This window comes from Phasianus colchicus, chromosome 1, assembly GCF_987193195.1.
Source record: "Phasianus colchicus chromosome 1, bPhaCol1.hap1.1, whole genome shotgun sequence".
Taxonomy (NCBI): domain Eukaryota; kingdom Metazoa; phylum Chordata; class Aves; order Galliformes; family Phasianidae; genus Phasianus; species Phasianus colchicus.
The window spans coordinates 170,450,386-170,470,762 of NC_143436.1; the positions used below are offsets into that span (position 1 = coordinate 170,450,386).

Consider the following 20,377-nt stretch of genomic DNA (forward strand, 5'->3'; position numbering starts at 1 on the left):
CATTCTTTTATCTACCTATCTTCAACCTAATAAAATGTGTTATTTCTCAGTACTTAAAGCTAGCACAAAACACATTAGAAGGGCTAATTAGAATATCAACATAGAATCTAATTGGAACATATTCATTCCCTTGTTTCCCCTTTTGCATTTGCCCAGTGCAGTTCTCATACAGCTCTGTAACAAAGATGAGATTTTTATCTATAACATAATTTACTCAGCTACACTAGCCAAACGTAAAGCATTCACATTCACAAAAGCAAGCACTCTATGGAGTGACTACTTCTTTTTATATGCCTAATGCAATTTGTAGGAACCAAGTAAACTCAGCATTAGAGCTGTGATATCCAGAAGCAGCAATAAGACTCTAAAGATACAGTTTTAACAGATGCTAGAAACATGAATGCATTCCTCATCTCTACATTAGACATACCTGGAGTATGCACACACCATGTAATGCTGCCACTCTGCATGGCGTTAATTGGTTGCCATTGTTTCCAAGACCCAGCTGACCATTACCATTGTAACCCCAGCCATAAACCTAAAGGCAAAAGGAAAACAATAGTAAGCCAGCCTCCTAGAAATACAGAATACACATTCTTAGTTTCTTCAGATTTAATATGAAGCACAAGTCCAAAATAGATATCTTACTAAAAGAAATCTGTACACTGTTTCAAAAGGAATGCAGGCAAGGATGACAGATACTAAATACACTGTACAACTGACTGTATTCAGCTTTTCGCTCCTGTATTACATCTTAAATACACTTTTATTGTGTTCAAAAATACATCTCTTTGAAATACTAAAACTTTTGTAATGACACAGATTTTAGTTTATGGCAAGTTTTAACAGATTTAGTTGACTTTCCTATTTCCTTTTCCTATACTTTCCTCCTGATTAATCTAATGGATTAATTTAAGATGAAGCCTCCAGCTTAGCTCAAATTTTCCCTTTAGTTTTGTTATGGTGGACAGATGAAGACAAAATGGAAGCTCATCTCAACCTCAAGGACTTTTGCAGCCCCTCCTGTCATAAGAAAGTGTTACGCTCTCAGATACAGTAAATTTGAAGTTACAGTTCAAACTTAGAGGAAAGTTAGTATTGTAAACTCCTTATTTGAAATGGGACTGTTGCACAATACTAGGGAAATGTTCAAATTCTTTCTTTGTTGGTTTGTTGGGGTTTTTTTTGTTTGTTTTTTGGAGCTGGTAGTTCAGCAATACATTCAAGAACTGGGATCATTCCCTGTCTTTCTGCAGAAAGATTAACCATTTAATTGTGCATGTTTTTAAAAGTCTAATCAAGACACATGTTCAAGAAGCTACTGAAATGAAGAAAATATTGAACTGTTCACATTCCTGCAGATGCAGAGTGGATGAAGGCATAATTCAATGCAGTTTTTGCCATAAGATGGAACATCTACATAAAGACAGCACACTTGACCATTTGTAACTTGAGCACTTTGTATCAGCATTTTATTCCATGCTCAGACCTTAATCTCAGAAGACAGGGTAACTGACAGAGAATGAATGAACACAGCAGTGCTTACCTCACCGTTGTTCACTACAGCCATGGAGGAGGTCTGACCACAAGCAATGCCAACTACCATTTTATCCTGCAAACAGTTTGAAACTCTCCGAGGAGTTGGCTGGTTTGCTGTAGATCCTGATCCAACCTGACCACAGTTGTTATAGCCCCAAGCATACAGCTGTCCATAAAACAAACAGAAAATTGTAGTTTAAGACTTAATAACAGTAATAAATAATAATCTTACTATAGCCAGGATCAGATTGGGTAAACCAACGTATTTAATTAGCTAAAATGCTTAAGATAGTTTTCATCTGTTTTAAGTTAATAAACAACAACAGAATTGACATTACAAATAAGAACACAGCACTTCTCCAGCTTTTTACTACAGAATCAGAGCATTTGACTTCAGCCAGCACAAGGAATGTACTTCCACCTAAAGTAGAAGTTAACCAAACGAGCAGAATGAATGGACTTCACGCTTTCATGATGTTGGAAAAACATGAAATCAAGTGAAAGTGATTTGATTCCCAAATACAAAGAAGCCCTCACTGTTCAGTACTCTTTTTCACTCTTCCAACAGTTGTTAAAGCAGCTGGTTTTATCAGGTCACGTGTCCAAGTAACGTAACTTTGTTACACAGTGGCATTAACAAAAAGCTGCACTTTTGAAACAACCAAGTTTGCCAGTGGCACACAGCTAAAATATATATTAGAAAAGCCTTCTTTCATGTATAAGTCCAAAAGACAGGAAAGTAGTTTGCCATAAAAACACTTACAGCTTTGGATGTTCACTTTCTTCAGTATTTATTACTGAAGTTACGCCCTTGGCATAGAGCTATTTTTGATAGCTCTCTGATAAACCAGACAGTTCTTAAGTTTGTCCTCTTGGAAATACTCACTATAGGAATGCTAACCACCTGCATGCTGACAGAGATACCTTATGTCAAATCTGCACACCCTAGGGTGCCAGTTAACCTTAGAACAGAGCAAATTCACCAAGCCAAGTCAAGACAACAGCAACAAAACAAAGTAACAAAACCCCACAACTCATACATCACGGTTAATTTGAAGAGGGAATAAAGCATTAGTCTTTTGCTTATTGTTACTTGTATTTTCTGGATCTGATTCCTACTGAATATTTTGATCTAACAGAAATCTCTGCACAATTTTTATTTGCAGTGCATTAAACTCACACTGAACCAACAGGTCAAATCAAGTATTCCAAGTACTTCCATGAGTTACTTCCAACTCCAACGTCTCTGAAACTTCAGATCAAGCCACAAGGCTTTCTGCAGCCAAGTCCTTCTGTAAATAAAACTACACTTAAGATGTTTCATTGCTTTCAATTTAATTGGTTCTGAAACAGATAAAACCTCAGAGCACAAACAGACTAAGCTACAGCAAGGTACACTGTGGATGTATTTATGGTACATTAACTAGCCACAATGGCTAGCCAGCTGCAAACATCAGCTCCATGGGAAATACAAAGAAGTTTCCCCTCTTCCACTGAGATTTCAAACACGTTATGTTTATTACAAAAGACAGCACAAGCACCCCAGGCAGCTACCACACAGTAGCTGACACCAACACTTAAGCTAACACATGAATACTATTGCCTTTCCACATGGAAGAGAATTACATATCAAATTTTATCATATATAATCCAAGCAAACATGACAGCACAAAGATCTTTTCTAAGCACTGGCTCTCCTTTTAGAGATATAATGCATTCCACCTAAATTAACTCAGGCTCTTTCCTACCCTCAGCTCCTTTGTATTAACTGCAGCATTATGACTCCATAATTAACCATAACTCAGACGTGCTCAGATTACTGGGATGAAAAGAGCTGCAGTTTCCATTTTCATCGTTAGAAAGGTTTGTGCTTTTTGTGTTTTTGTTTCTTTTTAAGCAGAGTTGACTCGAGCTTTCTTCCATGCAGTAAAACGCAGTTCCAATCACACACACACTGGTCAAATCTAACTAAATGGAGAATAATTGGACATGTTTCCCATGACACATAGCCTCAAGCCACAGAAACAAATAGCATAAAGCAGACTTGGCACGTGAACTAAATGCTCGCTCAGCAGCTACACACACAAGTGTGCAGAGATGTACAAAGCAACATTCTTTCCATAATAACAGTGGAAATCATGAAGACTGCAAGAAGCAGACTGAAGGCTAACCAGTGACAACTCAACAAACACCTTTAATATCAGAATTGCAAAGCAAGTAATCTCCAGTTTTGCACATCACAAAGAGTCTGCCGTCTGTAAGAGGTATAGCTGTCTGGTGTCCTCCTTGTGAAACTTACAACAAGCAAACATTTCTTTTTTTGGGGGGGAGAAAGCGGGGGAGAAAGGCAGGAAGAAGCTATTTTCAAGTCTGCTCTGAAGTAAAGGACACCTTAGGTCGAGGCAGTAAAAGAAAAGGTTGAGTTGTAACCACTGCAGTCTGCAAGGTCACCTATACCACTCCAAGAAGGAATTAAGAGATTTGAACAGGTTTCAACTTACATCCCCATCAAACGATAATGCCATGGAATGGTGAGAGCCACAAGCTACTTCAATCACTTTCTTTAGTAACAGATTTGTGCAGACTTGAACAGGAGTAACACCCTGATTGGTTGCACCATTCCCAAGCTGGCTGTAGCCATTATGTCCCCAAGCATACACTTCTCCATCTGCAAAAATATTTAAGAATATGATAAAACTACCACAAATTCTGAGGAAATTAAGATAGAATTTTAAGGATTGGGAAAGTGCCAACAAGACAGTAAAAAGAGATTAAGAAGTACTGAAACTAGTACGACATTCCTTTGGATGATGACAGATTATGTATGTTGTACACAAGCAACTACATATAACATGGTATGACCTCTAGATTACAGTGGAAATAGGTGAAAGCACACAGGTAAAACCAAGTAAGCCACAACTGATATAATAAAACTCTGCAGTTACCATGTACTGGAGGTGTAAGGAAAACATTACTGAATACATTTATTCCACTTAAGATCAATGAAGACCCCCTAGCATGCATTATGTGTATTAGTATCCAATCAACAGATTCATACAACTGTCCTCTAATCCACTCTTGTTAAATATAAGCAGAACTTAAATCTGTAACTTATCCTTCCATAATAAACATTCGTTTCCTACCTTCGGTGCAAAGTAGAACATGTGGTCCACTTCCATAACTGAGACTGGAAATCTTCTTTCCACACAGGGCTTCTAATTTCTTTGGTACTATTGTGCTCTGACTATCTCCAGTTCCCAAACAATTGCTGCAATTCAGTCCAAAAACAAACACCTGAAAAACAGAGGAAGACTGATTTCAAGTGCCTTACATTCAGGTGTACACAGATTTGGTGATATCCAGGTCTTCGTGAAGCCAGGGCAGAGCTTTGCCATGGACTTTTGAGGGTCAAAGACTTCACTCACAGAAGCTAAACTTGAATGTCAGCACTGGGGCACTCAGGAAGTTAACTAATGAGTCTGAATGCTTCAGACTTGTGTAGGCCAGAAAGCCAGGCTTCTCATTTGCAGGAACTGCACTACAGAAAGTATACAGTCACAAAAGAAGACAGTATTGTCATGTAAAAGCATATTCTCTCGGCTACAGCTCTGCTACTGGAAACTCAGACAAGTTCTATAAGATGTGAAAGAAGAAAAGAAATCATAGTCTACTCAGGTTTGCAAAATCTGTTCTATTTTAGTAAAGCCTTACCTCATCGTTGTGTGTAGTGTATATGGCTTCATTGGCTGATGTACCAAACACACACGCTTTCCGAATAGATGCTATTTCTTGAGGTGACAGCAAGGTAAATATTGGCCACTTTCCCACATCCACCATGATGTTACTGTGTCTCATGTACTTACTGCAAGCAAGATGACAATGCCATAATTAAGAAAATCTTATCTAAAAGTGTATTTTATGCTTTTATCAACAGGTAGTAAAAAATCATTTCCTTTAAATGAGAAAAAAGATGTGCTAATCGGTGTGTCCGAGAGTATAACATTCTATCCTATATGAAGTATTTAATTATATTTCTATGTATTAAGGTGAACAAACAGCAAATGACTGGGGTAGAACACTAGAAGAGTGGTCTTTACTCAACTGGATATATAAGCAAACTGTATCCAGTACTACTAAACAGCCACCGTTCCACAAGACAAACTTGCTGGTTTGTACAGTTAAATAGCGAAATACACAGGAGGAAAAGCTGATTAAGTGAAATTGTCATCGTTTCTTCCTTGGAAACAAGCTAGAAACAGCTGCCTGGATAACAAACGTTACCTGTCAGTGAATACACACGTGTATAATACGTCCTTACACCATGCTGCTGCTTCCCAGTTTCCCCAGGATAATTGCAACTGTGTGAGTTGTCCTGTGCCAGGGCAGCCCCTGCTCCAGGAGAGGGGTGGGCCTGGAGGAGCCAGGGGCTGCCATCTGCAGGGGAGTTGGACCAGATGACCTTTAAAGGTCCCTTCCAACTCAAACAATTCTATGATTCTATGATTCTATGATGACCAGCTTAAGAACAAAGCTACCAGCCAACAAAACCTACAGAGCTCATTTAGACCTTCAATCCTGCCCCCAGAATTGCAAGGCAAAGTTTCAGAAGAAGAGCTATTTAAGACCAGCAGTGAATCCTGCAATGCAGAATGTTTACATGTTATTTATCACTTAAAAAAAAAAAGTGATGTCTTGCTCTTTTGAGAAGACCAAGTTCCAACTCAGTCCATTCTTGACTTCACCTACTTAATTTACCCCACTTAATGCAAACTTGTCATGAAAAAGACTTTTTCTTAACTATTTATCTGCCATTTCTCACAGAAATGCCCAACTTAGGCATAAGCACCATTTTCCCCCCTACCTAAAGATGGATTCCCAAAAAACCTTAGCCACTTTCCTAGCTTTCCAGTAAGACACTACCAAGAGACTACACTACATATATGTAGCATACCAGGTTCTCTCAATGATGACCCAAATTCATTTCAGCCCCAGAGCTAGCTGAATAGTCTAGGAGCAAAAGGCACATGCAGAGTTTCTTCTGGGCACATCTTGCAATGACAGGCTGATCCAGAAGACCTCAGACATGTCACTGCAAGCAGTGGCACAGAGGGACACAGTGTCCTTCACTCACCTTCCTGTACAACATGAGCAAAGAGCTAAGTTTACTCGTGCTGATAATCACAGAGGCCTGGACCCCACTACAATACACACCTCTCAAAACCTGCACCTTAATGGGAACTTTTTAAGTGCAATGCAGTAGCGAATGTACTGGAATTCAAGTCTCCATACATCAGCTAACAAGCCATTGCTTAGATTCTGTATGCAACACAGCAGCAGTTCTTAGGAATATCTGTCATTTATACATCAATATCTACATTTAATGACCACATTTCTAAGAAAGGAATACGAGAAATCCTGGTCTACTACCAGATCTGGGGGTTGGTGGCCCTGCCTGTGGCAGGCAGGTTGGAACATGATGATCCTTGAAGTCCCTTCCACCCCAAACCATCCTGTGATTCTATGAAATCCTTGTAAGTACAGAAGGCCTAATCTTAAACTTGGTGCTCTGGTAGATACTGCTTTGCAAAACACTACATCCCACTCCTCTTAACTGTCTTCATTTCTGCCTCATGACCCCCTGATAAACAACAACACACCAACCATGCTGCTTTCTGCCATGTCAGTATTCCACCACTGCAGAACCAACCAGGAGAGGGGGCTAATATCAGCCATGCCTCTTCTAACTACTTTGACATCTTTGAGATTATCCAGCAACATCAGCAGCCAAACAGGAACAGAAACAAAGATGACTGTTTGAATTTCAGTGCTGCCAAAAATAAGCAAGAAAGGATGACTTGTCGAAAAGGAAACTGAACTGGCCACACACTGTGCTGAAAAGAAATAAAACTGAAAGGCATCATCAGCATTAGGGGAAAAAAATACCTAGAGCTGTTCACAACAAGACGAGCCCTGTGCTTTCAGAGATAGAAGCCCTTCAAATATTCTGTGCTGAACTGCTGCCTATGCATTCAACATCTCCCTAGCCTGCTTTCTACAGAAACAATGAGCAGGCTGATTCCAAGCGATACACAGCATGCATACATGAATCCCTGTCTAACAAATACAAAACAAAACGACAAAGCCCCAGAAAACAATGTTTACAAAATTGTTTTAAATGCTTTTAGATAAAAGTTCATGGAGTTTACAGTTCAGCTGAACAAACCCATGCTGCACAGAACAATAATACAATATCCTACTGGGAAAACAGTACCCTTTGTCAACAGAACAAAAAACTTTAGTTAACTCTTCAGAGATTATCCCCCTGTAAAGATTATCTGGCAACAGTTGTGTGTTTGTGTCACTCCTTCCTTAGGCTCCAACACTGCAGCTTATTCTTATTCCTGCACAGAAAAACAGCAGGCCTTCATTTCCCCTACTGGGAAATCAACCAGCAGTGAGAATACAAAAGCTGGAATATCCAGTTTCAGAAAAACAAGAAACGATTGGCAAACTTAATCCTCTTTTAAGTACCCCTCAATCAAAGAACAGCCAAACCCTAGACATAGTGGTTTCCTAGACGGGAGGGTGGTCCTCCCAACATCTTCTCTCATTTGGTTTGGTTTTTAATCTCAAGTTTCAGTGCTGAGAAGAGGGAAACAATGCATGCTACTGACACTGATGGGACGCACAAACTAAGTGACTTTATTGTGACATCTTTTTTGGTGGCAAGGAGAATGTCGCATACCTGAAATCACATGTCATAACTTATTACCTTCCTGAGACCTTACATAAGACAAGATGCCTGTGACAATATGCTCAAACCTCTGCATGCAGATGACTTATTCTTTGATGCCTTTTTAAGAGCAGTGCAGGGAAAGACTAAAATCTGGCAAGCAGTCCTCCTGGTTCAGCAGTTGGCTGAAAGAGATGCAAGCAAAAACCAGCACATACATGGACACCATTGAACACAAGGCCGTTTTAACCACACAAAGAAACCCTTACTAGGATGACCGAGTCGCTCAACCACCATAACAAGACTACAGGCCCAGTCACAACGTGCATTTTCCTTCTTCTTTTCAACAAGAAGCTGAGTCATTAGCGCAACTCACTGAAGCCATTCACTCTGGATGAGACACCCTGGAAAACCCACCTATATTCCAGCAAGACGCATAAGAAATAAGAACGCAAAGGCCCCATGGAGTAAGGCTGCAAAGATAGTTCTCCCTCCCAAATGCTGTTTTTCTAAGCACCTCTCTGCCCCAAAGGCTCTCTCACACAGCCCTCTGAGCTCCAACGCATAGCATCCACCTTACCTGCTATCAGCAGCCTGCAGGATGCTTTCCCAAAGATGCCACTCCAATTGCTTCCATTTAAAAAAAGCACTACAGATCACCAAACAAGAGACTCGAGATCTCAAGAGACTAATCGCTCATATAGAGACTAGCGAGGAAAACAACCTTCAGAGCCTCACTTTTCCAGCGTGCTCGACCTGTGCCTTGAGGAAACGGGCAACAAAGAGAAGGATGAGCAGAAAGTCCTGAAAGTGGAGACACAAAAGCCCTTAAAAAAGCAGGAAGACGCTCGCGGGACGCCGGGCAGAGCTGTGTGACAGCCGCAGCCTCACAGCGCTCCGACGGAAGAGCGGCGGGAGGGAACGGCGGGAAGGGCTGGCCGGGCCGCAGACGCCTCACGCTCCTCACCCGGCTGCTGCCGCATCCTCCGGTGCCGCTCCGTCTGAGGCGCCTCCGCACACCGCGGCCGTTACGACCGTTGCAGCCGCACCGTGGCAGGGCGCGCGCCGGCACCGCGCACGTGACAGCGACCGGAGGGGGGCGGGGGGAGAGGGGGGGCGCGTCACGTGACACGCCCCCTTACTCCCCCCCTTCCCGCTTGACTGTTCGCGCCTGCCATCACGTGACCATCTTCCTCGTCTCCTATTGGTGCTTTGCTTCCAAGGGGTGGAACGCGTGACCGCCGTCTGTTTTTACTTCCCGGCGCTGTGAGGGACAGCGAGCCGTCGGGGCGGGGTTGGAGGTTTCGGAGGCTTTTGGTCAGCCGTTACGGTCCGCTTTAACTCAGCGCTGACGTTTTCTGTCTTTACAGCTGTGTGTTTATAGCTGCAGCTCAAGGACGGGACGCAGCTGTGGGGGAGGATCCGGGAAAGGGAAGAGTGCAGAGCTGCTCTCCCAAGAGAGCCTGCTGTTGTTTCGCGAGGCCCTTACCGGGAAATGGTTGCTGCTGCTTCAAGTTTCCTTCTTTTCCTGGCCGTGCTCGGGGTCACGAGGCAGCGGGGCCTTGCAACAGCAGAGAGAATCGCAGAATCATAGATTGGCCTGGGTTGAAAAGGGCCACAAAGATCATCTCGTTTCAACCCCCTGCTATGTGCAGGGTCACCAACCACCAGACCAGGCTGCCCAGAGCCACATCCAGGCCTTGAATGCCTTCAGGCATGGGGCATCCACAGCCTCCTTGGGCAACCTGTTCCAGTGTGTCACCACCCTCTGATGGAGCTGACTGAGGGAGCCGTGGAGCAGCAGGGCAGGGCCTGCAAGAAGCATCAGCCTGTGTTTGGGGGTGGCCAGCTTACAAGAAAGAATACATTAAAGAGTAATGATAATTTCAGCACTGAAGGAGTCAAATCCAGAAAGGTTGCTATGGGAGGGAATCAGCAATGCTGAAGAAATTCTGCCCTGGAATAAGAGGCAGAGAAGGCACAGCAGGAGGCCAGGGGTAGAAAGGTGTTCCCTGCCAAGTTCTTGCATGCTGTGCTGCTGTGACTGCTGCCGCTGGCCTCGGGAAGACACTGCTGGGTAGCTTGTGCAGCATCGAGCTACAAAGTCAAAGCATAAATAAGATACGTGGAAAAGTGTAGTCACAGTCTCAGGGGAAAGCTCTAAAAGAGCCAGAAAGGGGATTGCTACAGAATACCTAAGCACACTGACGATTTTCCTTTTGCTACAGAAACAGCAGTGCCTACACGTGTCTGTTTTCTGCTCATCTTTTTGTCCCCACAAACAAATAATCTGTTGAGGATAGCTGCCTTTCCTGACATTGCTAGGAGATGGTGAGAAGGTGAGGCTACGTAAACAGAACTTTGATCCTATTTATAACTGTAGAAAAGATCTGCTTATTATATAGAAACCCATTTTTTTTTGAAACAAGTACTGGTACACAGCATCCAGTGGAGTTTTTTTTTATTCACGTGGGTTTAGATTTCTTGGTGTTATCACTAATTGACAACACATGCAACAAGTCCTTAAACACCTCAGGGTAATTGCAGTTGGTTTATACTGTGCCTGAGCTTTACAATGGGCTGAAACAGATAAAATTGCTCTATATGAAGCAGAATTCACTTAATAATCTAGTGGATGCTACTTAGTTCTGTTCTTTTTTTGTTCCCTTGTTTGTCTTCTCATAAAAGCAAACAATAACAAAACCACTCTTCTCTCATTGTGTTTTTTCCAGAAGGAAAGGCGATACGAAACCTTATATCCGTCTTGGAAAAGTTGTGACAGACTGGAAACTTTAGAAAAGTGCTAAATAGATCAACGGGGCCAAACAATGATATTCAGAGACTTTTTTGTTTGTTTTAAGAATAGAAACAATTATTGCATAACACAGCGTGCTGCCAATGTCTGTAACTCATTGCTGACTTGGATGCTGCTATTTCTCTCACACTGATCGTCTCGACTTGCATCTCTTTTGGTAACCAAAGCAGATGAAATGCTTTTCTCCAGTGATTAAACTCAGAGCATCTGAAATTCAAAAGGAACAATAGCACAGCTCTGAGTTGCTCCACGAGCCCTAGCGTAACCTGAATCATCAGATTCATTCCTAGGAGCACATTAGAAGAATAGATTGAATGCATTGCCTTTTGTCTGCCTTAGATAAAAAAGATCTGTCTGTATCTGCAGCTCTGTAAGCAACTACAGCATAGAGTCATGATGGCAACTCTCAGTGAACTGGTAAAGGATACTAAAAGAAAATTCTTCCATGTTTTTCTCCTCTTTGTTCAGCATAACGTTTTCCATCAGTTAGTTAGCTGCAGAGTCCTAGCATTTGATGCCAGATGAAATGATCTGAAGCTGAATATCACCTATAACTGCCATCTTATTTCGTGTTGCTCTGCAGTCCTCGCTCTCAGCTTCCTACAGATGTGAAGTGGGGTTGGAACTAGATGTTCTTCAAGGACCCTTTGAACCCAAGTCGTTCTATAAATAGGTTCACAAAATATATAGAAAGCTGTTCAGGAAAACCTGTTTCAAAGTGATTCAGTCACAGAAGGATGCCAAAGGAAGCCCTCCCCTCACCAAAGCAGGGAGCTCCGGCACCGGTGGTTTGACCGCAGCTGTTTGATGCTTCTGGAGACGGCTTCTTCGCTCAGAAAAGTGTGGCAACAGTGACACCCTGTGGTGAGCACGAGAAAATGCAGTTAAAATCAATTTTCACAGGTTTTCTTCGCTTTCATCCATCGTATCATACAGAAAGGTATAAAAGAAACCCGGATTTAGGTATTTCAAAGCAGAGTTTCATCCTGATTGATCTACAGAGAAGAGCCTCACCAAGGTACCTCCAAGCTGTGATTTTTACTTTCCACAGAATTAACAGTTTCAGATAAGAAGCTACCTATATATAGTACAAATAGGTTGGCAGTGTGGATATCCTCTGTAGGGCATCCTTTTAACAGGAACTGAAGGAACAGTATATAAAAAAAGCTATCTTAACTTTGAAACTTTGATGCTCAACAGATGGAGGAGCAAATACTAAGGTACATGAAAGGATTGAGCAAAAGCCTTTTTTGGCTCAGATAACATTTTTTGCTCATTTTTTCCCCCCTTTTCACCTAGACACACTAAAAATAATTGAAGAATTGAGATTCAGGCTTTTCAAGACAGTCAGAGCTATGTTTTAACTTGTGGAGTCACAATCCCTCAAGGTGTTCAAGAACTGCGTGGCTGTGGCACTGAGGGACATGGATGGTGGGCATGGTGGGGGTGGGCTGACAGTTGGACCAGATGATCTTAGTGGTCTTTTCCAACCTTAATTATTCTATGAATCTATTAATTATAAGCAGAATTAGCTACCATCGTCTTTGTTCCTGTGAATTCAGAGACATGAAAAACAGGGCAAGAGCATTTGTTCTGCCCACAAAAGATATAGCTGGAGTAAGGGTTGCCCTCACCTCTGAACAGTTTCTGAATTATTTAGTGTTCAGCCTTCCTGCTCCAGCAATGGATTCACTCAGAGCTTGTTTCATCTGCTTTTACTTTCTTTTCTTTCTTACATAGAATTGCAATTGCACCCATGTATTATTTATTGGAATATTATGCCTTTATAGTACAGCTGTGGGTGGATCGGACTCTGCAGGCATCTTCTGCACCTCCATGATTGGAACAAGTGGCAGGGAGAAAGAAAATAAATAGACTTGTGTTCATTACCAGGGGTATGAGAATGAAACAGATCGTCCGTACCGCTCGTTCAGCCTCAGAGAAGGAGAGGAGCAGCAAAGGCAGAGAAAGACAACAGATTCAAGGGGCAATTCATGGCACACATTGGCACATCACAAAATACCCACTGTGCTGATCTTACAGCCCAAGGCAATATAGGAGGAAGGTTTCCTCAGATTGGAGGAGAAATAGGTTAAGGAGCCAGGCACCAATTTAACTGCTTTAAGGAAAAGGACTTGGGCTGCAGGATTAGGATCACTGCACTCCTTATCGTAGTTCTCTTTTTCTATTTCTATATTCTGGCAGTCCCAGTACCTCCCAGCCCCAGCTGTATGGGATGTGCTTCAGCCTTTTCTCATAGGAACACTGCCAAAGTTGTCTGTAGGTCCAGATGGCCACCTCCCTGTGCTGCAGTGCTGGGCTTGTCCCAGCAGTGGTGGCACGTGACATGGAGCTGTCAGACACAGCAGCACCCAGGAAATTACATCTCCTGCTGATGCATGGAGAAAAGCACATAAATCACATTTCCTTCTTTGTGCCCAGGGGAGGGTAGCTGGGGAGCATTGCTCTGTTCTGCAGATTTATGGCTGCTTCAGCACAGCGTGCCTTCAAGCAGCTGTAAGGCAAGAAACCCACCGGATGGGGGTACCATCCACTTTGCCAGGCTCTGCTGGCTGCCACCTGCTGCTCTTGCACAAGCAGCTCTGCTGTTTCAGCAGCCCTTTTCTGCCTCTGGTGTGTAAGTTTGAGAGGTGCCATCTTGGTAAACTTTTTTCTATGTTTAACAGAGATTTCCTTCCCCACCCTCAGTGACACAGGGCTGACTGCCTTACTTACGGAAATCAAAATGTAGTGAGCATCTTGATGCAATAAGTTTTATAGATGTTCATGCTGGTCATATTTCTACCAAACACTAAAACTCCTGTCTGCATGCATCTCTTTAAATCCATCACCACCGTGCAGCAGGTCGTGAAAACCAACGCTGAACTGAGATTTGTGTTGTGCGGTCGCAAGACTGCAAACTGTCGGTTGTCTTGTGGCTCATGTTGAAATCCACACCCCTGAGCTGTGATTCAGCACATTCCCAGAGCAGCCCGGGTTTCCTCCTGTCCGGCTGGGGGTGGATTTCCCCTCGAGAAGCCAATGAACAAAAGCTGGTGTATTCCTGCCCCGCTGAGAGGAAGCGTGCAGTGCCGCCTGCCTGGCTCTTTTTGCAGGATGCTGGTGGAGCTCGCAGAGAGCTGTGGGCGGGATGGAGGCAGGAGGCAGCAGGGCGGGAGTGCAGAAGCCGCAGTTCTGGGCTGTGCTCCTTGGCTCCGCTCCATGCCTCTGAAATAACAGCTCTGCCTTGGTCTGCGTGGAGAAGCCAAGGCCGGCTGCCTGTTTCCTCCTTCAGCAAACCTAAGGGAGGTAGGACAGAGTGCTCTGCTATTAACTGATATTATCCATTAACTGATATTATTATTTTAGCTATATTTTTTGCACTGGCTGCAGCAGTGTCTCGATGGGGAAGTTGTTCTCCAAAGGCTGGCGCAAAAGAGACGCGCGTGTGGTCATGCTGGGCCTCGACCTCGCTGGGAAATCCACCATCCTGTACCAGCTGAAGGGCGGCCAGGCCATGGAGACGTGCCCAACCGTGGGCTTCAATGTGGAGGCCATGCGGACGCCCTGTGGCATGTCCTTCAACCTCTGGGACGTTGGGGGACAGCCCAACCTCCGGGCCAGCTGGCACCACTACCTGGAGGACACCAACATCCTGGTCTTTGTGCTAGACAGCGCAGACACGGCTCGGCTGCCTGAAGCGTTGGCGGTGCTGGAGGAGACCCTGGGCCACCCTGGTCTTGCTGAGGTCCCTGTCCTCCTCCTGGCCAACAAGCAGGAGCTGCCAGGGGCCATGGCTCCCGCCGAGCTGGGACAGCAACTGTGCAGGGGACGGCTGGCAGGGCACCCATGGATGCTGAGGGGATGCAGTGCCCACACTGGGCAGGGCTTGCAAGACATCCTGGGGGTGCTGGGGGAGTTGCTCCGGGGCACGAGGCAGGGATCCCTCGCTCCAAAGCAGCCCCTCAGCTGAACCATGGGATTCTGCTTTGCCAAAGGTGTCTACAAGAGACAGATGGGTTTTGTTTTCCTCCCAGCTCCACGCTACTATCCTGGTGGAGCAGGACTTGCAGCAGCTGTTCTGCTGTGGGTATGATCTTCAGCCATGGAAGTCAATCAGGATTAGTGCTGATGGACAATGTGCGTGTATTAATTCCTTGTTCCCTGGGGTTTGGAACTAGAGGACTTTAAGAACCTTTCCAACCAAAGACATTCTGTGATTCTTGTTTTGGTTCATTCTTTCCTTCTGTTATTTTTAGTGAATGCTGTTTTCAGGAAAATCTGTTTTCCCTTGGATTATATTTAAATATAAAGAAATTAAATTTGGACTTCTGAGTGCTTGGAAATGCCTGCATGGCAAGACACGAGTAGCCTTGGGGTGGTCAAGGTGAAGCCCCATCTCTGGGATATTTTAAAATCAGGTGAAACCATCGTATGGGCAGACTGAAAGCCAAAGGGCTCCCCATGCTCACCACTTCCTGAGCACCTGAAATGCCCATCACGTGCAGCTGAGGACGGGGTGGGGGCCCTTGCTGCAGTGAGGGCTCCATCTGCTCTCACTGAGGCCATGGAGGCAAGGAGCCATAAAGTTTATGCCTGAGGGTTCCCTGCACTCAAAATTCTCTTAGTCAGGGTTGAGTCAGTAGTGTGCCCAGGCAGACAGGAAGGCCAACCGTATCCTGGGGTGCATCAAACACAGTGTTGCCAGATGGCTGAGGGAAGGGATTGTCTGCCCTACATTGCAGTGAAGCAGCCTCACCTTGAGCACTGGATGCAGTTTTGGGCACCACTGTACAAAAAGGACATGAAACTATTTGAAAGCATTTGAAGGAGAGCTACAGAGATGGTAGGAGAGGGGCAACTGGGGGTTAGAGACAGGATCTGCTCCAGAGAGCGGTGGGCATGGAACAGCCTGCCCAGGGCAGTGCTGGAGTTCAAGGAGTTCATCTGGACAACACTCTCAGATGTAGGGTTTGAATGTTGGGTGGTGCGGTGTGGAGCCAGGGGTTGGACTCAGTGATCCTTGTGGGTTCCTTCCAACTCAGAATGTTCTGTGGTTCTATGATTCTATAATTCTATTATGAAACGAATGAAAGTGGTGGGGGGGAAGGAGAGAGAGAAGGTAGAACGTTTTTGCCAGCAGAAATCAAGTGCTTTCACGGAAGAACTTCAACCTAGAATAACCACCAAAGAAAAATGCACAAAGAAGAACTTCTTCTGTTCCTAACAGCAAATTTTATGGTGCTAAGAATTAACAACCCAGCTGTTTCTCATGCTGCCATTAGCCTCATTTCATAGGAGGCAGCAGCTGGAATGCAGAGTTCAAATGGTCACAAACAGAATCTGACAAAACCACATATAGGAAGTTCTCCATAAAAAAATCCTTAGAAGTGAAAATGTCATAATTTTTAGCTGCACCATGACATAAGGATTATTTATATCTGATAAAATAGTGCTCAAGCACCTGTACTCATACAAGATGAGCAAAGCTGTCTGTGCAGCTCAAGGGCAGCACGTGGAAAGGACACATTGTGTCCTCAAGCAGCAGACCTATGGGTGCAGTGCAAATCACTCTGTGTTACACTGCTGTGCTCCAAAATATTCCGTATCCAGTTTGCTGATGCTGTGGCCTCACATCTCACATGGTACAAGATAGGGCATTAGACACTGTGGGATCAGCAACGTATTAAACTCAGCACAGATTGAAATGCTGTCCTGCTGCTGCTTTTACAGCTGGCTCCTGGTGTGTAGAGACAGACTGCCAGAACAATGTTGGCTCATAACATTTGAAACAACAACACAAGGTTCTCTTCTTTGTTCACTCCTGTGCTGCAGAGCACGTTAGAACAGGTAAATCTATCCAGTCTTCTCCATTCTAATAAAATCCTTGCACAACAGCACTTAAATACTTCATGTCAAAACTCCCTGGTGCAAAGAGAGCAGTGTGGAGGGTTGGAGGGGGTGTCACTTCTTTAGATTCTGCAGGGGAGCCCTTCCCAACAGCTTTCCTGGATGCTGACTTCCTACAGCTGCCACCCCAGCAACTCCCCACAGCTATATCAGCCCTGTTTCCCTGGCCTTATCATCAGAGTTCAGTTGGTAACATGGTCTGCTTTTCTTTGACTTGAATCTGGGGACCATAGGCTATAGCTATGGGCAGAAGCAGCCTAGTCATGGGACAGCTGAGTTTGGGAGGACATCCTTCCAAGCACAGCTTAAGGCAGGGCCAGCTCTGAGGTTAGAGCAGGTGAAGGCACCATGCAGCCATTCTTATTATGTCCAAGGATGGCCACCTCTTCTGGGGACACCAAAAAGAAGAGAAGAATCTCTGTATGCATACAGGAGGTTGTACAGTGTTGGAAAGGATACAGCTGATGACCCAGGAACCTTTTCATAGGGCTGACAACAACTAGTAAGAGGCAGGGCCTTCTCTGATGGGTCCCAGCCCTGTGTCCCCTTGGCTTTGGTGAGCATCCCAAGATCAGATAGGACCAGGAGCCTTTGTGGGGTCAAAGGGAGCACTGGAACCAGCGCCCAGGGATGGTTCAAAGAGGAGCTGTAATGCAGAGACACAGGAACAACTCGGGACAGAAAGGCCAATGAGAATGATAAATGAAATGCTAAGAATAACTTTTTCAAACATTATAGAATCACAGAATTGTTTGAGCTGGAAGGAATCTTGAAAGACCATCTGGTCCAACTTCCCTGCAATGAACAGGGACACCGATAGCTCCAATAGGTGCTCAGAGCTCCATCCAGGCTTTATGTCATGGGAGTTTGCAAAAGCAACTGTTAGAAAATGCAGAGAAATGTCATCATTATGACTTTAATATACCTAAAACGTGTATAATCATTTCCTCCTCCTAAATAATACCACCTATAAAGCTTCACTGCATGTAGCTCACAGAAACAGGAGCTAAACTTCATCTGCCACCCCTGCTTAAAACACCATTACCGCATGGTATTAAACACCAGCCATGCAGTTTAGGCCACAACAAATGATAAATTACAATTAAATACACCTTGGCATTTACAAGGGTTAATTAATTGGCTTTCCTCACCTTTCTGATACTTGATTATGGCACTTAAATCACAATCAACTTCCTGTCTGCCAAGCATTACAAGAAATAATTTCCCTGAAGTTCACAGAGTTGATGAATTATTCTCAAATTCACTTTTTGCAACCAAGCCATCACTGTGATGGGGTCACAAAGCCATCGGTTTCTCCAGTGAGAGGACAAACCCATGCAGTCCCCAGGCCAGATTTAGCAACAGAGGGACCAGTCTTCGGAAGGACTGAGCTGGAGATTTCCTCAGGAAGACAGACACCATCCCAGAGCAGACCAGGACTAGCTTTGCTGATGTACCACAGCAGTCACTGCTCTCTGTGAGCTGCCTGCTGAGGCTGGTAGAGCCCTCTGCTCCAGCTGGGACACCCAGAGCAGGGTGCCCAGGAGCTGGCAAGGCAAGTGACCCACCTGGCAGCAAAAAAAAAATAACAAACCAAAATCTTGGAAGATGCTGAAGTTTTCACACTGCAGGAATGAGTGTGGAGGGATTAAAGGACAATAAGAGAAGCAGGTGGGTAACATGTGGGTCCTGTGGCTGCTGGACCCACTGCAGGCAGAAGGGAGGGATGTTACTGCAGCAGCTGACACTGGTTGCATCTCCCTTCACCCCAGGAAAATGCAGTCTCTGGTAACCATTGAGCAATGGGAAATGCCAAGAAGGCAGGGATGTGCCTAGATCTGATGAAAGTTCCACCCAGTGCCCCCAGCAGACTTCATGACTTTGTCCTTAGCCAGCACAGAAGCTAAAATCTGTATGTTTCTCTGGTGCCTCTCCTCCTGCCCATGGGAGATGTTCTTACATCCCATTTAGATTCCTTTGCTGATACTGTTCCTACTGGAAATAGAGACCAAACCCATTCCTTTCAGCTCTGCAGCTCCCTTTGGGCTGGATTGGAAGGAATCTTAAAATACACCCAGTTCCAAAGCCCTGCCATGGACAGGCACACCTTTCACTAGAGCAGCTTGCCAAGCACCACATCCAACCTGGCCTCTCTGCTCCAAGTTTAAAAAGGCAGTGAGGTTCAGGAGAAGCTATGATTCCTATGGGAGTCTGTCCCAATCTCTTCACCCAGTTGATAGGAGCGATGCTTTCCAGCAGTGAGTTCTGGAAAGCTGGAAGATTTCCTCCAGAAGCTGAGCTGATCACCTCAAGCTGTCTGAAAGGCTGAGGAACAAGGCACAGTGATGGATCAGGGGGCAAGAAATGCATCTTCCTGCACAAACATTGAAAACTGAGCTTGACTGCTCACAGTACATCCCCATCTCACCCTCCTTTCTCCTTTGGATTCACATAATTTCTATGCAGGACCACCTGGCTCCATGAGGTAATAAACAAACAAACAGAAATACAGATCACAAAGGGTAATCAGCACACAAATAGTTAAGGTGCAGACATGAGCTCCATTATGCTTCATCTCAGCGCATGACAAAAACCCACAAAACAAACCACAATTTGCCACAGGAAACAGAACAGCCAGCTCACTTTCCACACCTGTGTCCCTGGGTCACAGGGACAGTGAGATGGGTGGTGGCCATGGTGACAAAGCACTGCCTCTTGCAGCCCAAGCTCTCCACTGCTTTTTTTCCCCTCCTCTTCTTGAAAGGTGCTTCCTAATGGCTTGCCATAATCTGTTGTCCTACATCTGCTTGAATAGAAGTATGATTTTCCCACAAAAGAGAGCAATTTCTTATGCAACAAAGCAGAAAAAACACAAGGCAACCAGGTTGCTTTGGTAGAAGAGGCCCATTTGAAACACTCAAAACCCAAAGGGCATTATATGTCAGATCAGAATAACAAAATAGGCCATACTTAGAGATTTTAAGTTTCTTTCTTTCTTTCTTTTTTTTTTTTTTTAATACACCTGCAGTGGACCTTCATGCCTATTTCTCTGTTGGGCAGATTAAGCAAACAAAACAGAAGTGTGGCAATCAAGGCCAGGCTGGATGTGGCTCTGGGCAGCCTGGTCTGGTGGTTGGTGACCCTGCACACAGTAGGGGGGTTGAAACCAGATGATCACTATGGTCCTTTTCAACCCAGGCCATTCTATGATATGCTTGTTTTTTTAATAAGTATGAGGAGCATCAACATATCTTCTAGTTTTTGTTCCTTCTAAGACGTTTCCTAGAGTAACACATTCATTTATCCAACACAGTGTCTCCCAAGTCAGCCAGGTAGGGCCCAGTGAAAGCCAACAGATGGCCACGATACTACAGGACAAT

At 44.4% G+C, this 20,377-nt stretch overlaps 2 protein-coding genes across 9 annotated transcripts in view; one reads left to right on the plus strand and one right to left on the minus strand.

The window, feature by feature from the left end:
• The window catches only part of RCBTB1 (RCC1 and BTB domain containing protein 1), a 21,166-nt gene extending 11,848 nt beyond the window's left edge, over positions 1 to 9,318 (minus strand). For 3 of the 5 annotated variants that reach the window (XR_016462021.1, XR_004170144.2, XM_031615820.2), the window contains exons 1-6: positions 9,240 to 9,312; positions 5,251 to 5,401; positions 4,683 to 4,833; positions 4,041 to 4,207; positions 1,547 to 1,705; positions 431 to 538 (exon numbers count right to left, since the gene is read on the minus strand). Coding sequence is in view for 3 of the 5 variants with exons in the window: in XM_031615820.2 (XP_031471680.1) it covers positions 431 to 538; positions 1,547 to 1,705; positions 4,041 to 4,207; positions 4,683 to 4,833; positions 5,251 to 5,394 (729 nt within the window). In the remaining 2 variants the exon portion in view is untranslated. Of the gene's footprint in view, positions 1 to 430; positions 539 to 1,546; positions 1,706 to 4,040; positions 4,208 to 4,682; positions 4,834 to 5,250; positions 5,402 to 8,852; positions 9,035 to 9,239 lie in introns of those variants that run through there. The other 2 variants (XM_031615818.2, XM_090131994.1) reach the window with 2 other exon arrangements.
• Positions 9,319 to 9,482: 164 nt separating this feature from the next.
• ARL11 (ARF like GTPase 11) lies at positions 9,483 to 15,415 on the plus strand. Of its 4 annotated transcripts, XM_090132052.1 has the most exons (4): positions 9,501 to 9,602; positions 10,501 to 10,611; positions 11,005 to 14,396; positions 14,481 to 15,415. In XM_090132052.1, the coding sequence occupies exon 4, from the start codon at positions 14,491 to 14,493 to the stop codon at positions 15,058 to 15,060; it is 570 nt and encodes a 189-aa protein (XP_089988178.1). In that variant the 5' UTR covers positions 9,501 to 9,602; positions 10,501 to 10,611; positions 11,005 to 14,396; positions 14,481 to 14,490; the 3' UTR covers positions 15,061 to 15,415. The 4 variants fall into 4 exon arrangements, with proteins under 4 accessions (XP_089988183.1, XP_089988173.1, XP_089988178.1 ...); XM_090132057.1 differs by having other exon boundaries at positions 9,483 to 9,589; positions 11,005 to 15,415; XM_090132063.1 differs by having other exon boundaries at positions 9,502 to 9,573; positions 11,005 to 15,415.
• The last annotated feature ends 4,962 nt before the right edge of the window (positions 15,416 to 20,377 follow it).